The 21,661-nt window shown below is 40.9% G+C and overlaps 1 protein-coding gene across 1 annotated transcript in view; it reads left to right on the top strand.

The window, feature by feature from the left end:
* The window catches only part of rtn4rl1b (reticulon 4 receptor-like 1b), a 141,455-nt gene extending 123,630 nt beyond the window's left edge, over nt 1-17,825 (top strand). Inside the window, exons 2-3 of the mRNA XM_020614822.1 lie at nt 15,034-15,485; nt 15,741-17,825. Of these exons, the coding sequence (XP_020470478.1) occupies nt 15,034-15,485; nt 15,741-16,634 (1,346 nt within the window). The 3' untranslated portion in view covers nt 16,635-17,825. The remainder of the gene's footprint in view (nt 1-15,033; nt 15,486-15,740) is intronic.
* The last annotated feature ends 3,836 nt before the right edge of the window (nt 17,826-21,661 follow it).

Below are 21,661 nucleotides of genomic sequence, written 5' to 3'. Positions count from 1 at the left end.
CACAGTTTTGGGGATGGGTGGGTAATTGAAAGCGAAAGTGGGAGTACTGAGGGTTGAATGGGTTAAACAGTGTGAAAACAGAAGTGGTGTAGTTCAGGCCAGGTCCTGCTCCTCAACATTAGATAATTACATTATCTACATGCAGTGTATCAGAAAGTGTTGCACTATTCCTGTTATGCTGTTACCAGTCTGTTTTCTCTGAGGTGCCAGGTTTGTCTCTGTCCACCAGTGTCAGCAGCCAGGCTGTGGTCACTCACTCAGTTTCTCTCTCCCAGTTCCTTGTCATTCACAGACCCCACATAAGCTGCCAGTAGGTGTTATCTGTCCAATAATGGACAGTACCCAATAATGAAGATGTTTCAGATTGTGTGAGAGCTGTGCTACTCTTAGAGGAGCTGAGGCTCATGCCCAACTGGCTGATGGGACGTTTCTCCTCTTGACAACACAGAGTTTTGGTGGGCTGTAACCCAAAGTGGTCTTCAAGTCAAATTGGCCAGTTTATCAGTTTTACTAAAAGAACCATTGCTTCATTATCTGACTCCATGTCCTTAGCTCATTTTTGTGAAAAACAACATCTGGTGTTTGACCTGAGGTGTTCATTCTTTTATTTATTTATTTATTTATTTATTTATTAATGCCATCAGGCTGGGTGGCTCTTCTCCTCTTGGAAAGCTCCAGAACAGAGGGATCATTTTGTTACAGGCAGGTTTAGCCATTTAATTGTTATACAGTCTTGTGTATGTTATTATGATATTACTCTTTTTCTATTAAGTTTGTTACTAATGTATAGCAAAAATATGCAAAACATTCTTATTTCTGTAGTGATTGACAATGACCAGGCAAATACAAATAATGGGTCTAAAAAGTGAATACCACATAAGAGTTAAACCGTTAAAAGGTTTCCAGGTCTTTTTTGATTCTAATTAAGGTGAAACTTGCTTTAATTCAGCTGAGCATTCATCGTTTTTGCTTTAATTCAGCTGAGCATTCATTGTTTTCCTTTCCTCTCTTCCCACATCTTCCTACATGTCTGCTACACTTATTCTCTTTCTTTATGTCTAATACCATCTAATATCGTCTCCCTTTCTCTCATCTCTCTTCATACTTACAGCTTCTTGTGTAAACACAGCATTGCTGGTTCACTTTCTCTGTCCTTGACTTTACTTCTTGTTATCCATCTACGGGTAAGGCTGGTGGGGAGAGTGGCTGAAGGGAATCACATTTCAGCCTTATGAACTGAGAAGGAGTCTAACATCTTCTGTTGCTGATGCTTGTCTGAATATTGCTGTTTATGAGTGCAGTGCTCATTGGAAGGCTCTCTTTTTGGTCATCAGTCGAAAAAGTTCATGGGACCAAGTCATTTACAAGCAACAAAATTAGTCTGAGGCCATCACTGTGGAGGGGGAAAAATAAACAACTTATCTGTGGAACGTCTGCAGCAAGCCACTTGGCTCTATAAGGAGAGAGAGGACTGGGAGCACTCACTCGAGAGTAGTAGTTGCATGCAGACAAGCAGCTGAGCGGGCGGGGAAAGCACTCACAAAGTTGAGTAGTTTGTGTGGTTTGCCTCCAGAGGATTCAGGTTTACAATGGCGAGGAGGAAAGCAAAATAGAAACTTCAAATGGAAGTGCTGTAGCAAAATCAGCAGTCCTCACCACATGATAAAACATCGGAATGTCTCGTGAAAAAATACCAAGGGGTTTAACATGATCCTTACCTTCCACTTTATGGATAAAACACAAGCAATAAGAGCGAGACATTCATTTTTGGGTTGTATGTTTTTTAAGGTTTTGGCGATGGAAAACTTTGAAGTGAATCTTTGGTTTGGTGTTGTGAGTTTTCAGTGACTCACTAAATCCCATAAGCTGCTATAGTATCTCTAACAGCCAGACCAGGGTTTCTTTAATCACAACTAGACAGTGGCTGTGTTTTATCCAGTGAAGCCTCCTGCTTTGTACTTTGGTGGGAAGCAACAACAGAGTCAATTAAACAGTAAGGAGGACATGGCACGAGGGAGGAAAGGCCTAAATAATGGCAGTGACATCGTGAAGAGGAACAGTAAACTGAATAAGTAAGAGTGACGTTAACTACATCCATTTATTAAAATGCAACAGTCGTGGACTACTGCTGTTTAGACTTTGAACTGAAGATATTTCACAATGTAGGCTGGTAAATTTCTCAGGAGGGTAGACTCAATAAACAGGCACAGATACGTGTGCATTTGCTAAACAGACACAACTATGATTCAAGGGCAACTCTAATACACTGCAGAGAATTGGGCAAATGAAATGATAAGTTATCATCCTCGGCTAGAACGAGACTATACAAAACCAAAGACAACTGAATGAAGACAAAACAATGGGAATAAAAAGATGGAAAGACCAAGCTAGAATCCAATCAGGAGTAGAACAGACCTCAATCTGATTAGATGAGAATTGACCGTACAGTTGTGTTTTTCCCCTGTCGCTGTGACAATAACTTACAGTAATTTCTGAGCATGTTGTTAGGAGAAAGTGTTGGAGGCCTTGAAGGTGATAAGCCCTGAAGGGGTCCGGCACATTAATGAATTGTCATTACACCAGGATCAGTAGTGAAGCTCTCAGGGTCTGAAAAAATACACTTAATGAAAAGGGATTACTCTCTTAAGATCAAGGTCTTCCTTTCGTTTTCTTTTGCTCTTTTCTATTGTGCTGGTTTCTCCTCACTCCCCCAGCCTTCTCTGTGAAAACACAAGCAGATACTCCATCAAATTTTATCCACAGTCTGACAAGGCTTTCTCAGTCCACTGCTTTAAATGCAAAGTCTGGCTAAAATTGCAGGTCACTGTGCTAGAGACACATACAGTGCCTTGCAAAAGTATTCGGCCCCCTTGAACTTTGCGACCTTTTGCCACATTTCAGGCTTCAAACATAAAGATATAAAACTGTAATTTGTTGTGAAGAATCAACAACAAGTGGGACACAATCATGAAGTGGAACGAAATTTATTGGATATGTCAAACTTTTTTAACAAATAAAAAACTGAAAAATTGGCCGTGCAAAATTATTCAGCCCCCTTAAGTTAATACTTTGTAGCGCCACCTTTTGCTGCGATTACAGCTGTAAGTCACTTGGGGTATGTCTCTATCAGTTTTGCACATCGAGAGACTGAAATATTTGCCCATTCCTCCTTGCAAAACAGCTCGAGCTCAGTGAGGTTGGATGGAGAGCATTTGTGAACAGCAGTTTTCAGTTCTTTCCAAAGATTCTCGATTGGATTGAGGTCTGGACTTTGACTTGGCCATTCTAACACCTGGATATGTTTATTTGTGAACCATTCCATTGTAGATTTTGCCTTATGTTTTGGATCATTGTCTTGTTGGAAGACAAATCTCCGTCCCAGTCTCAGGTCTTTTGCAGACTCCATCAGGTTTCCTTCCAGAATGGTCCTGTATTTGGCTCCATCCATCTTCCCATCACAGCAGTAATGGCACAAAACAAATACTTCAAACTGCTTCTTATAACAATTTTCAAAGAAGGTCTTTGTGGACTTGATAAAACCACTTCTAACTGTCAGCAAACTCACACATAAACAATCCTGGCACCAGCTGTGCCCAGCGTCACTTCTGTCTGGTTTTTTTTGACTGCAGAATGTTACAGATTTGCCATTTTCCAGCCCCAGTGCAGGCAATATTGCCTCATAATGTTGCCTGACTACTAGAACTACTGTATAGTGAATGGAAGGAAAATGAGAGAGAACAATGACAATGCTGAGATCTTGGGGAAATGCAGCGGAATAGAAATATTTCAGAAATATATCACTTTGCTGTAATATTGTTCTTATGTAGATGCATTTCTTTTTCTCTACCCTGTCTTATAATTGATAGATTCATTGGGTCTTTATCTCAGTTTATCTCATGAAGAAGAGTTTTCATGAAAATGCTGTTGGATATTGTAGAAATGTTGAAAGGTGCACAGGCTGCTCTTCAGACCAGCGGGGCCTGTGCTATTGATTTACAGTGCAATGAGTTGTTCTGTTCCATGTTTGATTCCTTTGATTTGTGCCGTGTGTGGGAACAGTATGTGCTGTGAAGCTGTACACTGTCAACACTCTTCAACGGTGTCACCACTTCCTGCACTTGAGTTATGATTTGACCATTCTTCTGTTGGTTTGACTTCACTTCAAGCAACCAAGCTGCCTCACGTTTCTGAGTTCATCCCAGGCGAGGTAGAAGGATGGCGAAGAGAACTGGAGCCCTGGCATGAACCACACACACCACATTCAAAATGTGTTTCCAGTCGGTTCACAGTCATGTCAAACCAGTGTATGTCCAACATTACTGATATTATGTGTTATTTTATAGGTGTTTGATATTGTGAGCAGCAGTGCCTGTCAATCAGGCGGCCCTGCCATTAAATCTCTTTAGATTATGATAAAAAACAATTAGAGAATAGAAGAAGAAAGTAAATAAGATGTGGTGATGAGCTGCAGATAGAGAAGCAGTGTAGAAAACTGACAGAGGTCTCTCTCGGCTGAACAGTGCAGACAGCTGCAGTTACAGAGAGCTGAGGGTCTCATTGGTTATGGTGCTTTTCAAAACACAATCACACAGTACACGACCAAAGTGAGTCTCACAAATACCACTTAAATGTTAAATAATTACAAAATACTGTCCACATAACTTGATTTGCTTTGTTTTTTGATGAGCGATTGGATCCTCCTGGACATGGATGGTACCAGTGTTGTAGAAATCTGCAGAGATGTTCTGCCATTCTTCACAGATGATTCTTTACAGCTGCTCTTGGTTTTAGGGTTATTGTTGCTCTGTCTTCTCCAGTGGTACTTTATTGGGTTCAAGTCAGGGGACACACTTGGCCAGGTCATAATTTTCATCTTTGTTCTTTAAAGTCTTATTTATTTTTTAAAAAACAAAGTGTTTTGAGGAAACCTGCTCTTCTCCAAGCTTCTGGGAGTCACTTTATCATTCAGTATGTCGGAATTCAAGCTTGCCTTCATAGTGTTAAATGTCATCTCCCTGACGGAACATCTTTCACACTCATACAACCCTATATCAGCACAACTCCCACCTCCATCTTTCATGGCTGGCAATATACAGTCACTGTGTCCTGGTTATGTTTACGCCAAACATCCTGGAACCCCTGTGATCCAAACAAACTTACTTTAATCTCATCTGGCCAAAGAAAATCCAAGTAATATTGATCTGGCTTCGTCTTATGTCCTTTGACAAAGTTTAATTTTGCAGGTTTGCTCCATTTTGTGAGCAATGGTTTCCTTCTTCTTTTTCTTTTTCACATGGTCTGATCAGTCAGAAGCACTTTACATTTCTGTTTTTCAGTGCAGTGTTGTCATTTTTCGAGGGTGACTACTGAGCCTTCTGTCACCGGTAGTATGGTTCTCCTTATACCTTCTAACTACTGCTGTAGCTGTGTTTCAGAAACGTTCATTGGGCTGTTGATGATATGGTTTCCTTTGCCATCTTCATGAAGAAGAAGAAGAATTTATCTTTTTCTTGTTCAGACAGTTTCATATTGTCTTAATTTAGCATTAGACACAATGCAGGCCAAAACTCTCAAAGATGTGTTCATAGGTTCATTTATAACATTGGTCATGCAATTAGCCTTAACTGGAACTCAGAGGGGAAGGTAAACTGACCTGTTTGTTTTTGATTATATAAAAGATCATATACCCTACAATACAACATAAAAACATTACAGTTATTTTAAGATGGTAAAAGTTTGAATTGTCATCATCAGTGTTTTAATGATATTGCACAAAAGGTACGCAGTTTTGATGTATACTGTATATAAAAGCAAGTAAGCAAACCAGAAGAGCAAGCAGAGATGAAGTCAGTGGCAGCATTGTCCTGAGCCTAAAATAACTCCAAACAACTAGCACATTGGCATATACAGCATGTACAGAATGAAGAGAAAGATTTGTGGAGAGTGAATAAAGCTCATTTATTTCAGAGACTGAATTTGAAGAAGCCGAGGCAGAGAGGTGGATGGCTGATGGCTGAACTATCCACAGATGTTAATACCTACATTTTAATTAACAGACTTAATGGATGTCTGGTAGCTGCTAATTTCACTTTCTTACATTTGGAGTTGCATCTGTCCCTTCTGGTCTTATACTGCTCACAACTTCACAGCATTCTGTTGAACACTGATAGATGCCATACGGTGTCTAGGCAAAGGCACGGATGCAAATGCACACACACACACACACACACACACATGCATACATACATTATACACACACCATCCTCACGCAAATGTACAGAGACATGCTAACCAAATCACGCCTGTTGGGGAAAACACTATCAGCCGCCAACTACATAAATTCATCATGACAGCACAAAACCAAATGATTCAAATATATTGCACTCCCTGTGGCGGTATTGCTCTGCACTGTCCAAACTGAACTAATGGTTCTGCCAAACCCATATAAATCATCCAACATGTATCCATATATAGTCCATATACTGTAGTTCCATTAAAGTGATAGAAACCATTTATAACACAGTTCCCTTTGGTGGGGTGGCTAATAATTATCTCTCATGTCTGATGGTCTGTTGCTCTCAAAGGTGTATGCTTTTGAGCTCTGTCTGCTCCACAATAAACAAGATATAGGTCTTTAGGGTTCTGTTCATCTCACAAGCTAGTGCCACTAAAACCCAAGGCAAATCATTCTCATGATGACAACATACTTTAACTTTGATTAAATGAACCATGTTGATCAAATAATGCAGAACTGCTAATTAAGTTGTCTTATTATAGTTGGAGCAAGCACATTTAAGGCCATCATCTTGTTTGACATGCTTGATGTCTGAGTTTCCATCTGTTACTCAGAGTTTGGAGTTCAGTTTATAACTTTCAGCAACAGGCTAGACCGTTGTCAGTCTGCCTGGCTTGTCCAGTTGTCGCGTCTTGCTTCAGTATGTCAGTGTCAGAGTGCGGTGCCGTCACTCACTGTGTGTCTCTGTCAGAGTGACAGCTGAGTCGCGGAGATGCTGTGCGACAGCGAGCAGACAGAAGGAGAGAAAAGCAGAGAAACTTCTTGTTCAGAAATGAGTTTATACTTTTGAAAATAATAACTGTTCTACTCAGCTGATAAGTAAAGGGAAGAAGAGGTGAAGATGAGAGTACTGAAACATGTCTCGGGCATTGGTACTGTAGTTACTCTATGACCCAGAGGACCTGAACACAGGCCTTGGGTCAGTGAGTATCTGCCTCATGAAGAATCTGAGCAGGGCACTGAATCATTACCGGCTCCAGGGCTGCTGCTCTTTTACTGAACATGTGTTTTGATGTTTCTGTGGAAGGGGCCAAACAAAAAAGCAAAATGTCCCCATGGAGTTACTAAATTAACACACTATACAGAAATAAATCAGAGCAGAATAGCTACTGCAGGGCTACAGCCAAAAGTAAAGAAGAGTTTTCTCTCCCTTTTTTGGATTCATACAACAACACACAAATATAATGAACTATTATACAGTACATAATACTGATGTGCCCTACAATTTGTCTCAACCTTGGTGCCCTTCAACTCTGATAACCTGTCACCTGAAACCATGCAACCCTTGTGATGAAGACCTGAGAGCAGTTTACTGCATTTCCTAATTTTACATTATTTACCAGACTAATATTCAATTTGTCTTAGCTCCTAAACTTTTGTTGTGTTGCTGCATGGTTATCATCTGGAAATATAAGGAGTAAATTGTGTGGGTTTTTCCCTATGTCAGAATCCTCTGGTAAAACCGTTTCATCCTCTGTCACATTTGTGTTCATATCACAGACCACATTGTTCTCAGTCTCAATCCTGGTTTAACTACTCGAAACTGCTGTTTAAAATTGCATCACGTTGTGTAGATATGGGAGACACGGACACAACATTCTGGCTACACTATATGAGATTCAAAACTTTTAACTTATTGATTTAGAGAGCTGCTTTGGAACCATCAGGCCAGTATAGACTGCACTGAGAGCTGGCAGTTTCCACTTCACCTGGCATCCCTTACATGTTTCTGTTAAAACAAACTGTAAGGCACCTTCCTCCTGCAGCAGCAGCCCCTTTGCATACAAACCTCATGCGCCCTAGATTCACTGATCAATTATTCATAGCAGGTGAGAGTTTGGTGCTCCATGTACACACACACACTTGTACTTCTATCTTTGTGAGGACACTCATTAGTATAATGCATTCCCCACCCCCTTACCCTACGCTTAACCAACAAAACTAAATGCCTATCTGTAACTCTTAACCCCAACCCTAACCTAAACATAATTCTAGCTTGTACCTTAAAACCAAATCTTAACCCTCAAAAAGTTGTTTCAGAAAGTGAGGACCAGCCAAAACGTCCTCACTTTCTAACAATGTCCTCACTCTGTAGCAAAAGGAAAAAGCAAGTACAACAACAAATACAGAGTTTCCAACAGTCTCAGCTAATGGCTTCAAGCAGGCAAATGTGTGAGGGAACCATTATGCATTGTGGCTCATCAGTTCAAGAAGACTCATGAAGTAAACAATATGCTACAGGTCAACAGTATAAAGTAGATGCAAACATATCAAGGAACACTCCTAGAAAATTCAGACTTATGAGTATCAGATGGTCAGTTAGTGTAAATTTGCAGCAACAAACAACAAATTCAGATGAGATTAAAATGGACCAAAATATTCACAGAAACTTCTCAAACATCTCAAAATGCACCACTACTGCTGATGCATACTTCCAGAGCCACCTTTATTGTTTTTACCAGCATTTGTTTGTTGTTTGTTCACAGCATAAATCAAAGTGTTATGAATGGATTTGGATTTCATTTTTTGGTGCTGATCATCATTTGAATCCAGGAATTAAATAGAAAAATATTCATCATTGCAAGACACAGGACCAGTTTCTATATTGTGGCCTCTAACTCTATACATGGTGCCCACAGTGTTTGGACAAAAATGGCTCAATAGCATCCACATAAGATCTACCACCCACCAACGTCTGATCTGAGTCCAAGTAATATTCTGGATGTGCTGATAAAGAGTATTAAAATTCATAGGGTTTGTGAGACAACGAATGATGTTACAGGCTTGCAACTAGGATCAAATTTGAGCTGAAACTCTGCTGACTAAGTAGGGTGTCAACAGAGCTATATCCTGAAGAAAATTGCCATTACTTAAATAGAATTTTTCATGAATAACTTTCAAACTAATACTGATATCAGTGTGCTTCCAATTGGCAGCAGCAGGTTTTCATAGCCAAGGAATCATATTATGAGGGTCAAACTATTATGGGAACATAGTTTTTAGGTGGAATGGTATTATGGGGACAGTGAGCTGCCTTGGTGGAGGTTTGCACTCTCTGAGGTTGGTCTACTTGTGCTGTGCTATTCTAATTTAAAATATTGAACAGAATATATTTTATACATTTTGTGTGTGTGTAGCATGGAGGGGCTACATTAGAATTTCATATTGCAGTACAGTATTATGTACTAACTAAATCTGAACCTGGAGACTGTGTGTGTTGAGAACATATTGAACACTGAGTATGGATCAGTGGTGGAAGAGTGGCTTGTGCTGCAATAATTTTGACAGGCTTTGTTTGTCTTGACAGCGGGTTACTACAAACCTTTCAAAGCCAGATTTCTATTGATAATCAAAAACAGATCAAAAGACTATTTCTTAAAGCAATTTCAAGTTAATCTAATCAACACATGTATGCATAAACATATATAAAGTGATCATTTACATACAGTGCCTTGCGAAAGTATTCGGCCCCCTTGAACTTTGCGACCTTTTGCCACATTTCAGGCTTCAAACATAAAGATATAAAACTGTAATTTTTTGTGAAGAATCAACAACAAGTGGGACACAATCATGAAGTGGAACGAAATTTATTGGATATTTCAAACGTTTTTAACAAATAAAAAACTGAAAAATTGGCCGTGCAAAATTATTCAGCCCCCTTAAGTTAATACTTTGTAGCGCCACCTTTTGCTGCGATTACAGCTGTAAGTCACTTGGGGTATGTCTCTATCAGTTTTGCACATCAAGAGACTGAAATTTTTGCCCATTCCGCCTTGCAAAACAGCTCGAGCTCAGTGAGGTTGGATGGAGAGCATTTGTGAACAGCAGTTTTCAGTTCTTCCCACAGATTCTCGATTGGATTCAGGTCTGGACTTTGACTTGGCCATTCTAACACCTGGATATGTTTATTTGTGAACCATTCCAATGTAGATTTTGCTTTATGTTTTGGATCATTGTCTTGTTGGAAGACAAATCTCCGTCCCAGTCTCAGGTCTTTTGCAGACACCATCAGGTTTCCTTCCAGAATGGTCCTGTATTTGGCTCCATCCATCTTCCCATCAATTTTAACCATCTTCCCTGTCCCTGCTGAAGAAAAGCAGGCCCAAACCAGGATGCTGCCACCACCATGTTTGACAGTGGGGATGGTGTGTTCAAGGTGATGAACTCGCATGTGTGCTTCATTCCAACCTTGCTAATATACTACAAATTCACAATTATTTACCATTATTGTCAGAATGTTACATTCAATATATTGTTGTGGTCAAGGCTGATAAAAACTAATTTAAAAAGAAAATGTTGGGGACTAACTAAAATAAAATAAAAACTTCCGAATATACTGTAGTATACACAAAATCCAAGTTTTAAGTGTTATTCCAGCCGTTTTCATCTCATTTTAGACTTTTTTTTCATGCTTATAGGATTAATAAAGATTAAGAAAGGAATACGGATATGTTTGTAACATAAAGACATACAGATATGGGTAGTAGCATTGTGTTACACCCCATCAAATATACTAGAATATTACAGGATATAATATTACAGAGTATTTACCATATATCATACAGGTAAACCTCATTTAGCCCCAGAGAGCAAAAGTAACACTGGACACATTTTGCTAGCCATGGTTCTCAGAAGAATGAACCCATTTAATTTCAGTTTAATATAATACATTGCCATTATTAACCACCGTGTGCACAGACATGACTGTAAACACCTTTTGAGTGTGGTGTATGTCAAAATGTCATTTAGAACCAGCCAATAGCAAAGGTGCTTATCAGGGTCTTTGGAGAGACACAGGAAATTGAGTTTGTCCAGTCTAATGATGGGCAGAGTCATGCGGTTCTACAGGCGTACCATTTCCCTCCTATTAGCAGAGATGTGTTATTCATGAGTGCAAATCTCATGTGAACCTGGTTTCATTGATATTCTACACAGTCACTTCTCGTTGTCTGTCAGGAGATACACACCATTCTGTTTTATTCAGTTATTTATCCATTTCCCCAAAAGAAAAACTTGGGAACTTGGTGATGATGGATCCACCGAGTCAAATGTGATTCTCCCTGTGAAGACCTTTAGTAACATATGTCATCAGTAACCAACAGGCAGGAAGAAGGAGGTGATGGGAAGCTCATGGGGACAGACTCCAAGGTGAAAGACTTACGACGAGTGTGTTAATAAACAACCCGGACTCTTGCGCCTTTCTCTTTCCAGCAATACACTGTCTCTCTTTCAGAGCCTCTTTTTTATTCTGACAAATTCCAATAGGCACTATGGGCATAGATATGCTCCCTACTGTCCAAAGCTATTCTTATAATACAATTTGATTTGAATGGCTCATTGTGTGTGTGTACAATGCAGCTTTGACACACATTAGTTTCTCCCCACTCAAAGCTAGGCAAACAAGCCTCATTCAGGCTTTTCTACTTGTCAGATGAACATGATCTGCCTCATTCAAGCTGATGGATGTGTAAATTCTCTGAGAATGCATGTCTTACTTTGTCCATAGAGTTTATACACACAGTATGTGCAAACAGCAAACCTCATGATGTTTCTGTGACATTGTGTGAGTGTGTTCATTTTACCAGCTGTATTTAAAATAGTGTTTGGTGGGGTAAATACAATATATGAATTGCTGAGCTCAGTGAGCTGGACGCTATTACCGTCTCCTGTGGGAGTGGCATGTTATACCAGCTGCAAAAGAGAGCACATGTCCTCAGTGTGGCTGAAACCAAGGCAAAGTCTGTCTGCCTCTCGCTCATCACTCAGCAGAGGGAGGTGTATGAGATACTCTCAGCATATAAAGAGCACCTATATCATATGTATGCATCTTCTAAAGCCTCAACATGGGTAAAGTTAAAATATTTTGTTTATAGAAAAGGAAAAAGAAATGTATTACACCCCATATCTGCCATGTTTTTCTTAGTTTTTTTTTTCGGTCAACAGAAATATCAGACAGAACAGTAAAACAGCCATGTTGGAGGAATAGATTAAGCAGGAGAAAGAATCTATTACTTTGTCCTGACAAACTGAGGCAAGTGAAAGGAGAGGAAGTGCATCCCTCTGTGTCCAACACGATTAGGGGATTTTTGACTCAAACCGTCTCACTATCTCGGCAGCATCTACATTCTCATTCCCTCCTTTTCCCTGTGTATCACTCTTATCACTGTCTGTCTCTTGCTCACATTATTTTCCATTATAAAACTGGTTCCTAATTCTTTTGAAGACATGCATGAAGTAAAGTGTTAATGGAAAGAGTTTAAGGCCTCCAAAAATATAATGACTGGGGCGAGAGGAGATCAGTATTATCAATAATGAAACCCGTTGGATGAATTCCAGCTGAGGCAGGTGACTGAAATTTGTATCATTTCATCTCAGAACACACAAAATAAAGCAAGATTTGTTTTATTTTGTGTGTTCTGTGAGGGTCAACAGTCTAATAAAATGTGAATCAATACCAAATTAAATGACTGGAAATGTGCATCTCAAGTACTGGGTGACAGCTGCTTAATGCAAATGTTCCTCAAAGAGCAGCTGGAAGTGTTATTGTGTCTTGTACTGCTTATCTGTCTGATAAATAAAGAAAACATTCATTTCCCAAAAGGTAATGCAAAACAGTTTCACCTATCTACTCAGTCAGTAGGTGCCATGCTTGATACAGCTTCATGAGAGTGGAGGGCAGAGAGAAAAACTGAGTTAAAAACAGCTACGTGCCATGTCATGGTCTCCACCACAGCACACGTGAACACACTCACATTCAACCTTTGGACAGTGTTGAACTGTGAAAAATCACTTCATTTAGTGGGCACATTTCTGCTTCAGGAGGATGCGTGCATTTCCATTGTTGCGCAGTGGCAAGGCTTAACAAATAGGATTAGATCCGTGCCTGAGAGAGCACACTCCTGTTCAGGTGACGCGCTGCTTCGTGCTGCTGCTCTGCAACTAGACACTGAGAATTACTGTTAAAGGTCAATGGAGTCAGACGCTGAATGTCACAGCTTAGCCAGTTTGGTGAGAAAATACATTCAGATAAATATGCTTGTGTCTTGATGAAGAGTAATTCTGCAGCTCCTGTATTTCCAGCATAAAAGACCCTGGTTTACAGGGTGAGTTAAAAGGCAAGAGAGGCATATCGATTAGAGGCAGTGAATCAGGCTTCTGCTCTGTGGTGAATAATAAATTGAGTAGAAGACAGCCACGGGTTGTCAGATGGCACTTTCATGATGGGTAGTGAGTTGTACTCATTTTAGATGAGACTGTGGACAAGTCATACATCTCCCATCCCAAGGATCTGGGGAATCATGTCACCAATCACAAAATGCCTCAGAGTAACTTACTACAAGTGTAAATAAGCATTCCACACCCCATTTAGCAACACACATGGGTTGATCACAGCTTCTGCTTGATGCTAAGTAGTGCCAGTGTTCCCAGGGAAGGGAGCGGACTCTTAATAGAGCATCTCCCTGTGGTGGCAGAATATTGGAAAGGGTAATTTCTGAAATAGCTGCATATGTGTTGAATTAGTGTTGCACCAGGGATCCAGTCCACTTCACTGAGATGTCTTGTGACTCACTAGAGCAGGTGTTATTGTTTGCTAACTTCAATAGGTTCCTCGCTGTGAACCTAAACACACTCAGTGGATTTGGGCTGTAAACTGTGGCAGAGAAGGTGTAGCTGTGAGTTGAACTGATCTGAGGGAAACAAAACTGAAAATGGACCTACAGTATGATGTGACTGGCACAAAGTCAGATGAGGAATTCATTTTCAAATTGCAATACAAGCCACTGTGGGTTCTGCTTAGTGTTGCTTTCTGACCTTTGTTGTCTGACTTCAGTAGCCACAGTAATGGCATGGCTCTGGAAATGGCAATGTTGACCTGTTAGTTTGTCCACCTCTTTGGTCCAGACTGAACACGCATGGTTGTAGTGTTGGCATTTGGGTTTCAGAGTGAAATATCGTAACCAGATAGTCTGACATTAAAATGACTATAGCTATCTAAAATCCCTGGACAATAAATTCTGATGACTTTGGTGATCCACTGACATTTCCTCTAACACTACCAACAGGCAACATTTTTGACATTTTTTTCCATTAGCCTCAGCTGTAGAAATGTTGTCATGCTAACATGCTAAACATTATGCTGCGCCTGTGTAAAATAAGCATGTTAGCATTGTCACCGTGAGCATGGCAGCATGCCGACATTAGCATGTAGCTCAAATACAGCCTCAGAGTGGCAAATGCGGTTGTTGATGTTTTTAAAGTTTTGGAACTAGACCGGGAGTTTTCAACCAGTGGTCTGTGGCCCCCCGGTGGTTTCTGAAGGCATTGCAGGTGGTCCATGACCACACATTCAATAATGTAGTTTCACAATTTTTTCAAATTAATTTTAAAACATACTTCAATGTATTGATTATTGTTTGTGAATAATCACATTCATGCGAATATATAACAATTAGACAATCAAGGTGACTTTCTGGATTAAAATAATGTTCATCCAGTCTATTTACCCCACAACAGGTTACTTCTTAGTCAGAATGGTAGTCCCAAGCTTACAATTAGTTGAAAATCCCTGAACTAGACAATAAGGCACTAAGCCTATATTTCAAGTCAAAATGAATTGCACTTAGCTGATTGTCTGTTTTGTCCTTGTCCTTGTCCTTCTTTATGTGCATGTATGTGTGTGATTTATGTCTGTCAACCATACTCTTTCTCTCTGTTAACCACGTGTGTGCTCACTGCAGGCTGTGGACTGGAGTTCCTGCTGGTTCTCTGTGGGCTCGAATTTTCCTGGTCCTGCCCTCGTCACTGCATCTGCTACACTGCACCCAGCACAGTCTCCTGCCAAGCCCACAACTTCCTGACAGTCCCTGAAGGCATTCCTCCTGACAGGGAGCGCATCTTCCTACAGAACAATAAGATCCATCGCTTGCTCCGGGGCCACTTCAGCACCAACACAGTCACTCTCTGGATCTATTCCAACAACATCACATACATTGAGCCCTCCACCTTCCATGGCTTCGCACTGCTGGAGGAGCTGGATCTGGGAGACAACCGCCACCTGCGCTCCTTGGCCGAAGACACCTTTCGCGGGCTGAGTCGACTCAATGCACTACACTTGTACCGTTGTGGACTCAGTTCACTTCCTAATAACATCTTCCAAGGCCTCAGAAACCTACAGTATCTGTACTTGCAGGTACCCTTTGTAGTGTTTCTGGCTCATTTCAGACATAACCCGGAGCAGTTATTCACCAAAAACTTTGAATTTGTACAGATGATTTTTGATTGAATATTTGATTTGTTTATGTGGGTAGTAGTATGCTGATTCACAAAATGTATTCATGACATGTAGACAGAAGTTAAGGTTACATTAAGACAGCACAATAATGTTGAATTGAAAACATCACATAACCTGTAATCTTATGATTGCATGTTCTCTGTATCCCCTCAGGATAACCATCTGAGGTTCCTGCAGGATGACACATTCATGGACCTCCACAACCTGAGCCACCTGTTCCTGCATGGAAATCGTCTGTGGAGCCTTAACCAGAACACCTTCAGAGGCCTTCGAGCTTTGGACCGACTACTTCTGCACCAAAACCAGATTGAATGGGTTGACCGCCTGGCCTTCCATGATCTGAAACATCTCACCACCCTCTACTTGTTCAACAACTCCCTGATACAGCTGTCTGGACAGTGCTTGGACACACTACCTGCCCTGGAATACCTGCGCCTGAACGATAACCCCTGGTCATGTGATTGCAAGGCCCTGTCGCTGTGGGAATGGTTGAAACGCTTCCGAGGTTCAACATCTTCAGTGGGTTGCCATGCACCACCTGATATGGTTGGGAAAGACCTCAAGGCAATGCGCAAGGAGGATTTCCCCAACTGTTCACCAATTGTTCCTAACTCTGAGTCCAGAGCCCAGACTAATAATTTATCTGGCACAGTGAATCCGTCAATGAATCGCGGTGTAGTGGTGGGCTCTGGAGGGCAGACCCATATAGTGCACCCCTCGAGGCCTGGTCATTCTCGGAACTGCACAAAGCCTCGTAACAGGGTGAGCAAGGGTAAGGGTCACAACGAAGTTCACCACTCAAAGGAGGTCATGACAGACAAGGAGGATTCCTCCCCAGATTTCACAGATGGGGGAAAACATGACCACACATCCCCAGATGGCACCGTCACACGGAGGAAGCACAAGTGCACTCCCCGGACCACTGTTCGCCCCCCTAGTGGGGTTCAGCAAGCCAACAATAGGGCAATCTCGTCCCAGTCTTTACTACATCGCTACGCCCTCTTTGTGGCCTTGATAACAACAAATATCGACTACATTCTCTGTTGACCTTCAGAGGGATTGTCAAATGCTAATCACAAAAAACACATCCCTCAGATCCTCTCTTGCTCCTGCATTGTACAAGGCCTGTGTGTCTTTTTTATATATGTGTGTGCGAGTATGATTATCTGTGTAAATGTTGTGTTGGGAGCTTTGCTGTTCGGGCTGAAACAGGCATCAAAGCATCAAACATCTACAACAGAGAGGCTCACAGGACAAAGTTTGGAGGCACTGGGAATAATTAAAGATGAATTCAGACCAAGCTTGCACTGCCACATAAGCCAGAATGATTTCATCGTCATATGTTTTGGTATCATATATAGGTTTTTTAACTACATTTGGGGAAAAGACAGCAACAGTGGCAGAGATGGCACAGCTGGCAAGGTAAAACCTGTTAGTTGGTTAACTCTGAGATGGACAAGCTTTAATTTTCAGTTTACAGTTTGTAAATTGTTATCAAGAAGGTACAAATGAAACGCCAATGGACATGTAAGGCCTCAAGTGTCAGTGCTATCTAGTTCTCATCCTTTCTGCTAGATGTGTTTTTTTGTTGCATCCTTTGCTAAAAACAGGGCATAACAATTAGGTAAGTGTAAATGTGGCAATAAACCGTCAGTCCATATCAGACCTAGGAATGTGCCATTCGTACCACGAAATGGAAATCTACAGCCACAGATGTTTTCAGGCCATAAACAGAGCACACTGGATAAAGCTGTAACATATTGTAACAACTATACTCTGCATAACGCTGGAATTTTTCAGGTAGTGTACCAATTTTCTGCCTATTTTCTCATTGGGATTACATTTCCACACACAGCTCTGTCTCCAGCTTCATTCATACCACCTCTTTCCTGTGCAACTGAATTTCGAGCTGCTAAAAGATGACGAGGACTGCCGTGCGCTATTTTCATTTGCTTGGATAAGAGTGTGTGTCTCTGGGAGGTCAAGCTGTGAATATTGAAGTGTTTGTCTATATCTTGTGTCTGATGTTGTTCATTTCATTTTTCTAAGACACAAAACGGACCTAAAGACAGATCCCTGTTGCAGGGCCAGGGAGGTCAAGGGTCAGACGAGACTTTCTCAGTTTCCTGGTGAGGTTGCGCTGAACTAATCCCTTTGTGGTGAGGGCATACCTCCCTCACTGAGAATCTGAGGAACACATTTTTTTCATAATGACTTAACTTCAAAGGAATACAAAAAAAAAAAAAGTGTGTATACCTTAAATGACTCATGTGATCAATAAAAGATTTTTTTAATAACCTGGAATGGAGCGAGGCAAAACAGGGGGCGTTCAGAGAGAATTACGCCTCTTAATAAACTGATGTGATTGTCCGTGGACATGGGAATCCAAGACCAAGACGATCACATCTGAAGCATCAAGGGGATGTAATGGATCCCGGACTGAAAGACGGACAAGTAGTGGGCATCTTGCTGTTCTTCTGGAGCATTTGTGCCTCCCCTGAATCAACTGATAAGATGTTGTTGTATCAATGATGTGACATGTACCAGTAACAATGAAGACTAGAGGACTTCTTGCAGTGCTGATCTTAATCATTTACTGTATTAATATGACAAAAACAATATCAGTGACATCGATGATGATAACAGGGTTTTCTGCTCCTTCTGTGAGAAGGAGCTTTTCAAGTTTTGATTTTCTGGTGATTTGTTTAATTACGTATTTTTCATGTTATACTTTTAAACCCTTTATTTGTTAATGCACAATTCCTCACCTCCCTCTTTCTTGTTCTACTGTATACCTGTTCACCCTCTCCTTTTTTGCCATAATTCAGTTGTTCAGTAAGTTATCATCAGAGAACAACAGTACAAAAATGTTTATAAAGATATTAAAATCTATATCTTCTTATGTCTACTGTTGCTGTCTGAGTCTGTTTATTGCTGCTTTTAAGGTTTTATAGCTTCTTCAGACAAAGTAAAAGGCATGCTGTATCCCCTTTTCTTGCCTTTTTTTCTTTTTAATTCATTTAAAGCAGAAATTGTTTCTGTCAGCAATTTGCTTTTCCCATTTGGTTTCCTCCTTTATCTTTCCTCCAGTTTGCAATCTGTCTCCCCTGATCAGACCCATGTTGCCTGCTTCCAACAAGCAAAGCCACTCATCCCATTCACATTTAGGATTTATGTGCAGTTACAATATGAATATGTGTAATTTTGGCTTTCTTAAAGCCAGTTTTATCCACATGAAACACGAAACAAGTTCCAGGCCACCTGGTTTAAAGAAAGAAAGAAAGAAAGAAATTTAAAGATAGCATGCAGACTGTGGTGTTATATACTGCAGTTCAATAAATCATTTAAAAGCACTAGGGATATTAATGAAAGTGTCACATGGAATCTGTAGAGATCCCAGGTTATTATTATTATTAATGGGCCTTTAGAACATAAATTCTATTTCCTCGTCTCTAAATTTGCCTCACTATGATAGGAATTGATCCACAAGTAAGTGTTCAATTTAACTTTTTTTTTCAAATTCTGCTAAATGATAAATGAGCAGAGAGGAAGTGGTTATATGCATGGATGAGACCGCAGTGTAATTATATTTAAATTTATAGCTGGTCTGGCATCTGGTGTTTGATGCTCGTCTATTCACGACCCCAGTTATTACCCCTGCTCCCATCACATTCGAACAGCCACCTCGTACTCTCACTGAACTTCTCCCAGTTTAAAATTTTTTTTTGGCTTTTCTGCTTTCCTTTACATTACTCACTGAAACCCCTCTTTTTGCTTAAATAACTAAAAATTAAATAAATAAATACATAAAACATGTAAATGTAATTAATATAGCCACATCCAATTTTATCTCTACATTTTAACACATCAGTATAGTGACTGGACCTACATCCACCGTCTTGCAAGTTTGTGCTTTTTATTATGCACACAGTAGTTGTACATAGTTAGAATACTTCTTTTTGTATGTGAAAGCCATTTCAATGGAACCAAGTGCCTCCAGATATAAAAATATAGATTTTTATGTAGATAATCTCATCAAATCCAAAGTCAGCAGAGGGTGAGTTTCTCTTTTCAGTGTTCATGTTTGACTAAGCTGAATGAGTTGTCAGTTGAGATATATATATATATACTGTATATACACTGATCAGACATAACATTATGACCACATGTACATCTGTATGCGCTTTAATGCATCACTTCTGCCTTAACATTTGTGTTTATGAAGCTCAAAATGTTTCAGTTTTTGGTGAGATTGTCATAAATGTATAAATTCAATTATACTGTATGTTTAGTAACGAGGTCATAGTTAAAGGTGGTGTTGTACTGGACTACATTATATTCAGAGGTGTCTGTATATCTTTGTCTTGCCCATTGACATGCATGAGGGGGTCAGAATATTAGGAACACCTCTGAATATAATGTAATCCAGTACAACACCACCAGAAAGGAATTGGTAGTAACACCAGAGGAGCAGAGCACCAGCTACTGGTTGACAAAGTAGTCACTCGAGAATACAAGACCAGGCATACCAACCTGTGCACTGCCTGGATTGACTACAAGAAAGCCTATGACTCAATGCTTCACACATGGATCCTGGAATGCTTAGAACTGTACAACATCAACAGGACTCTAAGAGCCTTCATCAAGAACTCAATGGGAATGTGGAAAACAACCCTAGAGGCCAACTTCAAGCCAATTGCACAAGTCAACATCAACTGCGGTATCTAAGAAGGAGATGCTCTGTCCCCGCTGCTGTTCTGCGTAGGACTGAACCCCCTCAGCCAGATCATCACTAAGAGCAGTTACGGATACCGACTACGAAACGGAGCAACCATCAGCCACCTCCTTTACATGGATGACATCAAGCTGTATGCTTGGAGTGAACAAGACATCGACTCACTGATCCACACCACTAGGATCTACAGCCAGGACATCAGAATGTCATTATAAGTGTGGTTGAATGGTAACAAGGAGAGGGAAGGTAGTCAGAACTGAGGGGATTGTACTACCAGAAGGCAACATAGCAGATGTTGAGGACAGCTACAAGTACCTTGGGATCCCGCAGGCAAATGGGAACCATGAAGAGGCCACAAGGAAAGCAGCAGCCACCAAGTACCTGCAGAGAGTAAGGCAAGTCCTGAGAAGTCAGCTGAATGGAAAGAACAAAGTCCGGGCGATTAACACTTATGCCCTGCCGGTCATCAGGTACCCCGCTGGCATAATAAGCTGGCCAAAGAAGGAGATAGAGGCCACTGACATCAAGACAAGGAAGCTCCTTACAATGCACGGTGAGGAGACCAAGGATTAGTGAGTGTCAGAACCACTATCCAGGATGAAACAACAAAGATCCATGAATACATCAGGAAGATGGTCCCGAGTGTTGACATGCTTAGTGAATACCTTAGGCAGCAGAAACCAGAAGAACAAGGGAAGGAAGAGCAGGAACCCTCATGGAAGGACAAAGTATGTACCACCGTCAAATAGTAGACGTGGCTGATATCGAAAAATCCTACCAGTGGCTGGACAAAGCTGGACTGAATGACAGCACAGAGGCACTAATCCTGGCCACACAGGAACAGGCTCTAAGTACAAGATCAATAGAGGCAGGGGTCTACCATACCAGACTGCAGGCTGTGCAAAGATGGCCCTGAGACAATCCAGCACATAACAGCGGGGTGCAAGATGCTAGCAGGCAGGGCATACATGGAACGCCATAACCAAGTGGCTGGCATAGTGTACAGAAACATCTGTGCTGAGTACAGGATGGAAGTCCCAAAGTTAAATATGGGATGCACCTCCAAAGGTGGTTGCGAATGACCAAGCTAAGATCCTGTCAGACTACTAGATACAAACTGACAAACTGGTCCAACCAACTGGACATAGTAGTGGTGGACAAACAGAAGAAAGAGGCCGTAGTGATAGATGTAGCAATCCCAAGCAATAGCAACATCAGGAAGAAGGAACACGAGAAGCTCGAGAAATACCAAGGGCTGAATGAAGAGCTAGAAAAGATGTGGAAGGTGAAGGCACAAGTGGTCCCTGTGGTAATAGGAATATTGGGGGCTTTGACCCCC

The sequence above is a fragment of the Monopterus albus genome, unplaced genomic scaffold (assembly GCF_001952655.1).
Source record: "Monopterus albus unplaced genomic scaffold, M_albus_1.0 scaffold152.1, whole genome shotgun sequence".
Classification (NCBI taxonomy): domain Eukaryota; kingdom Metazoa; phylum Chordata; class Actinopteri; order Synbranchiformes; family Synbranchidae; genus Monopterus; species Monopterus albus.
The sequence above is the reverse complement of the archived record's forward strand: the minus strand, read 5'-3'. Positions and strand labels throughout refer to the sequence as shown.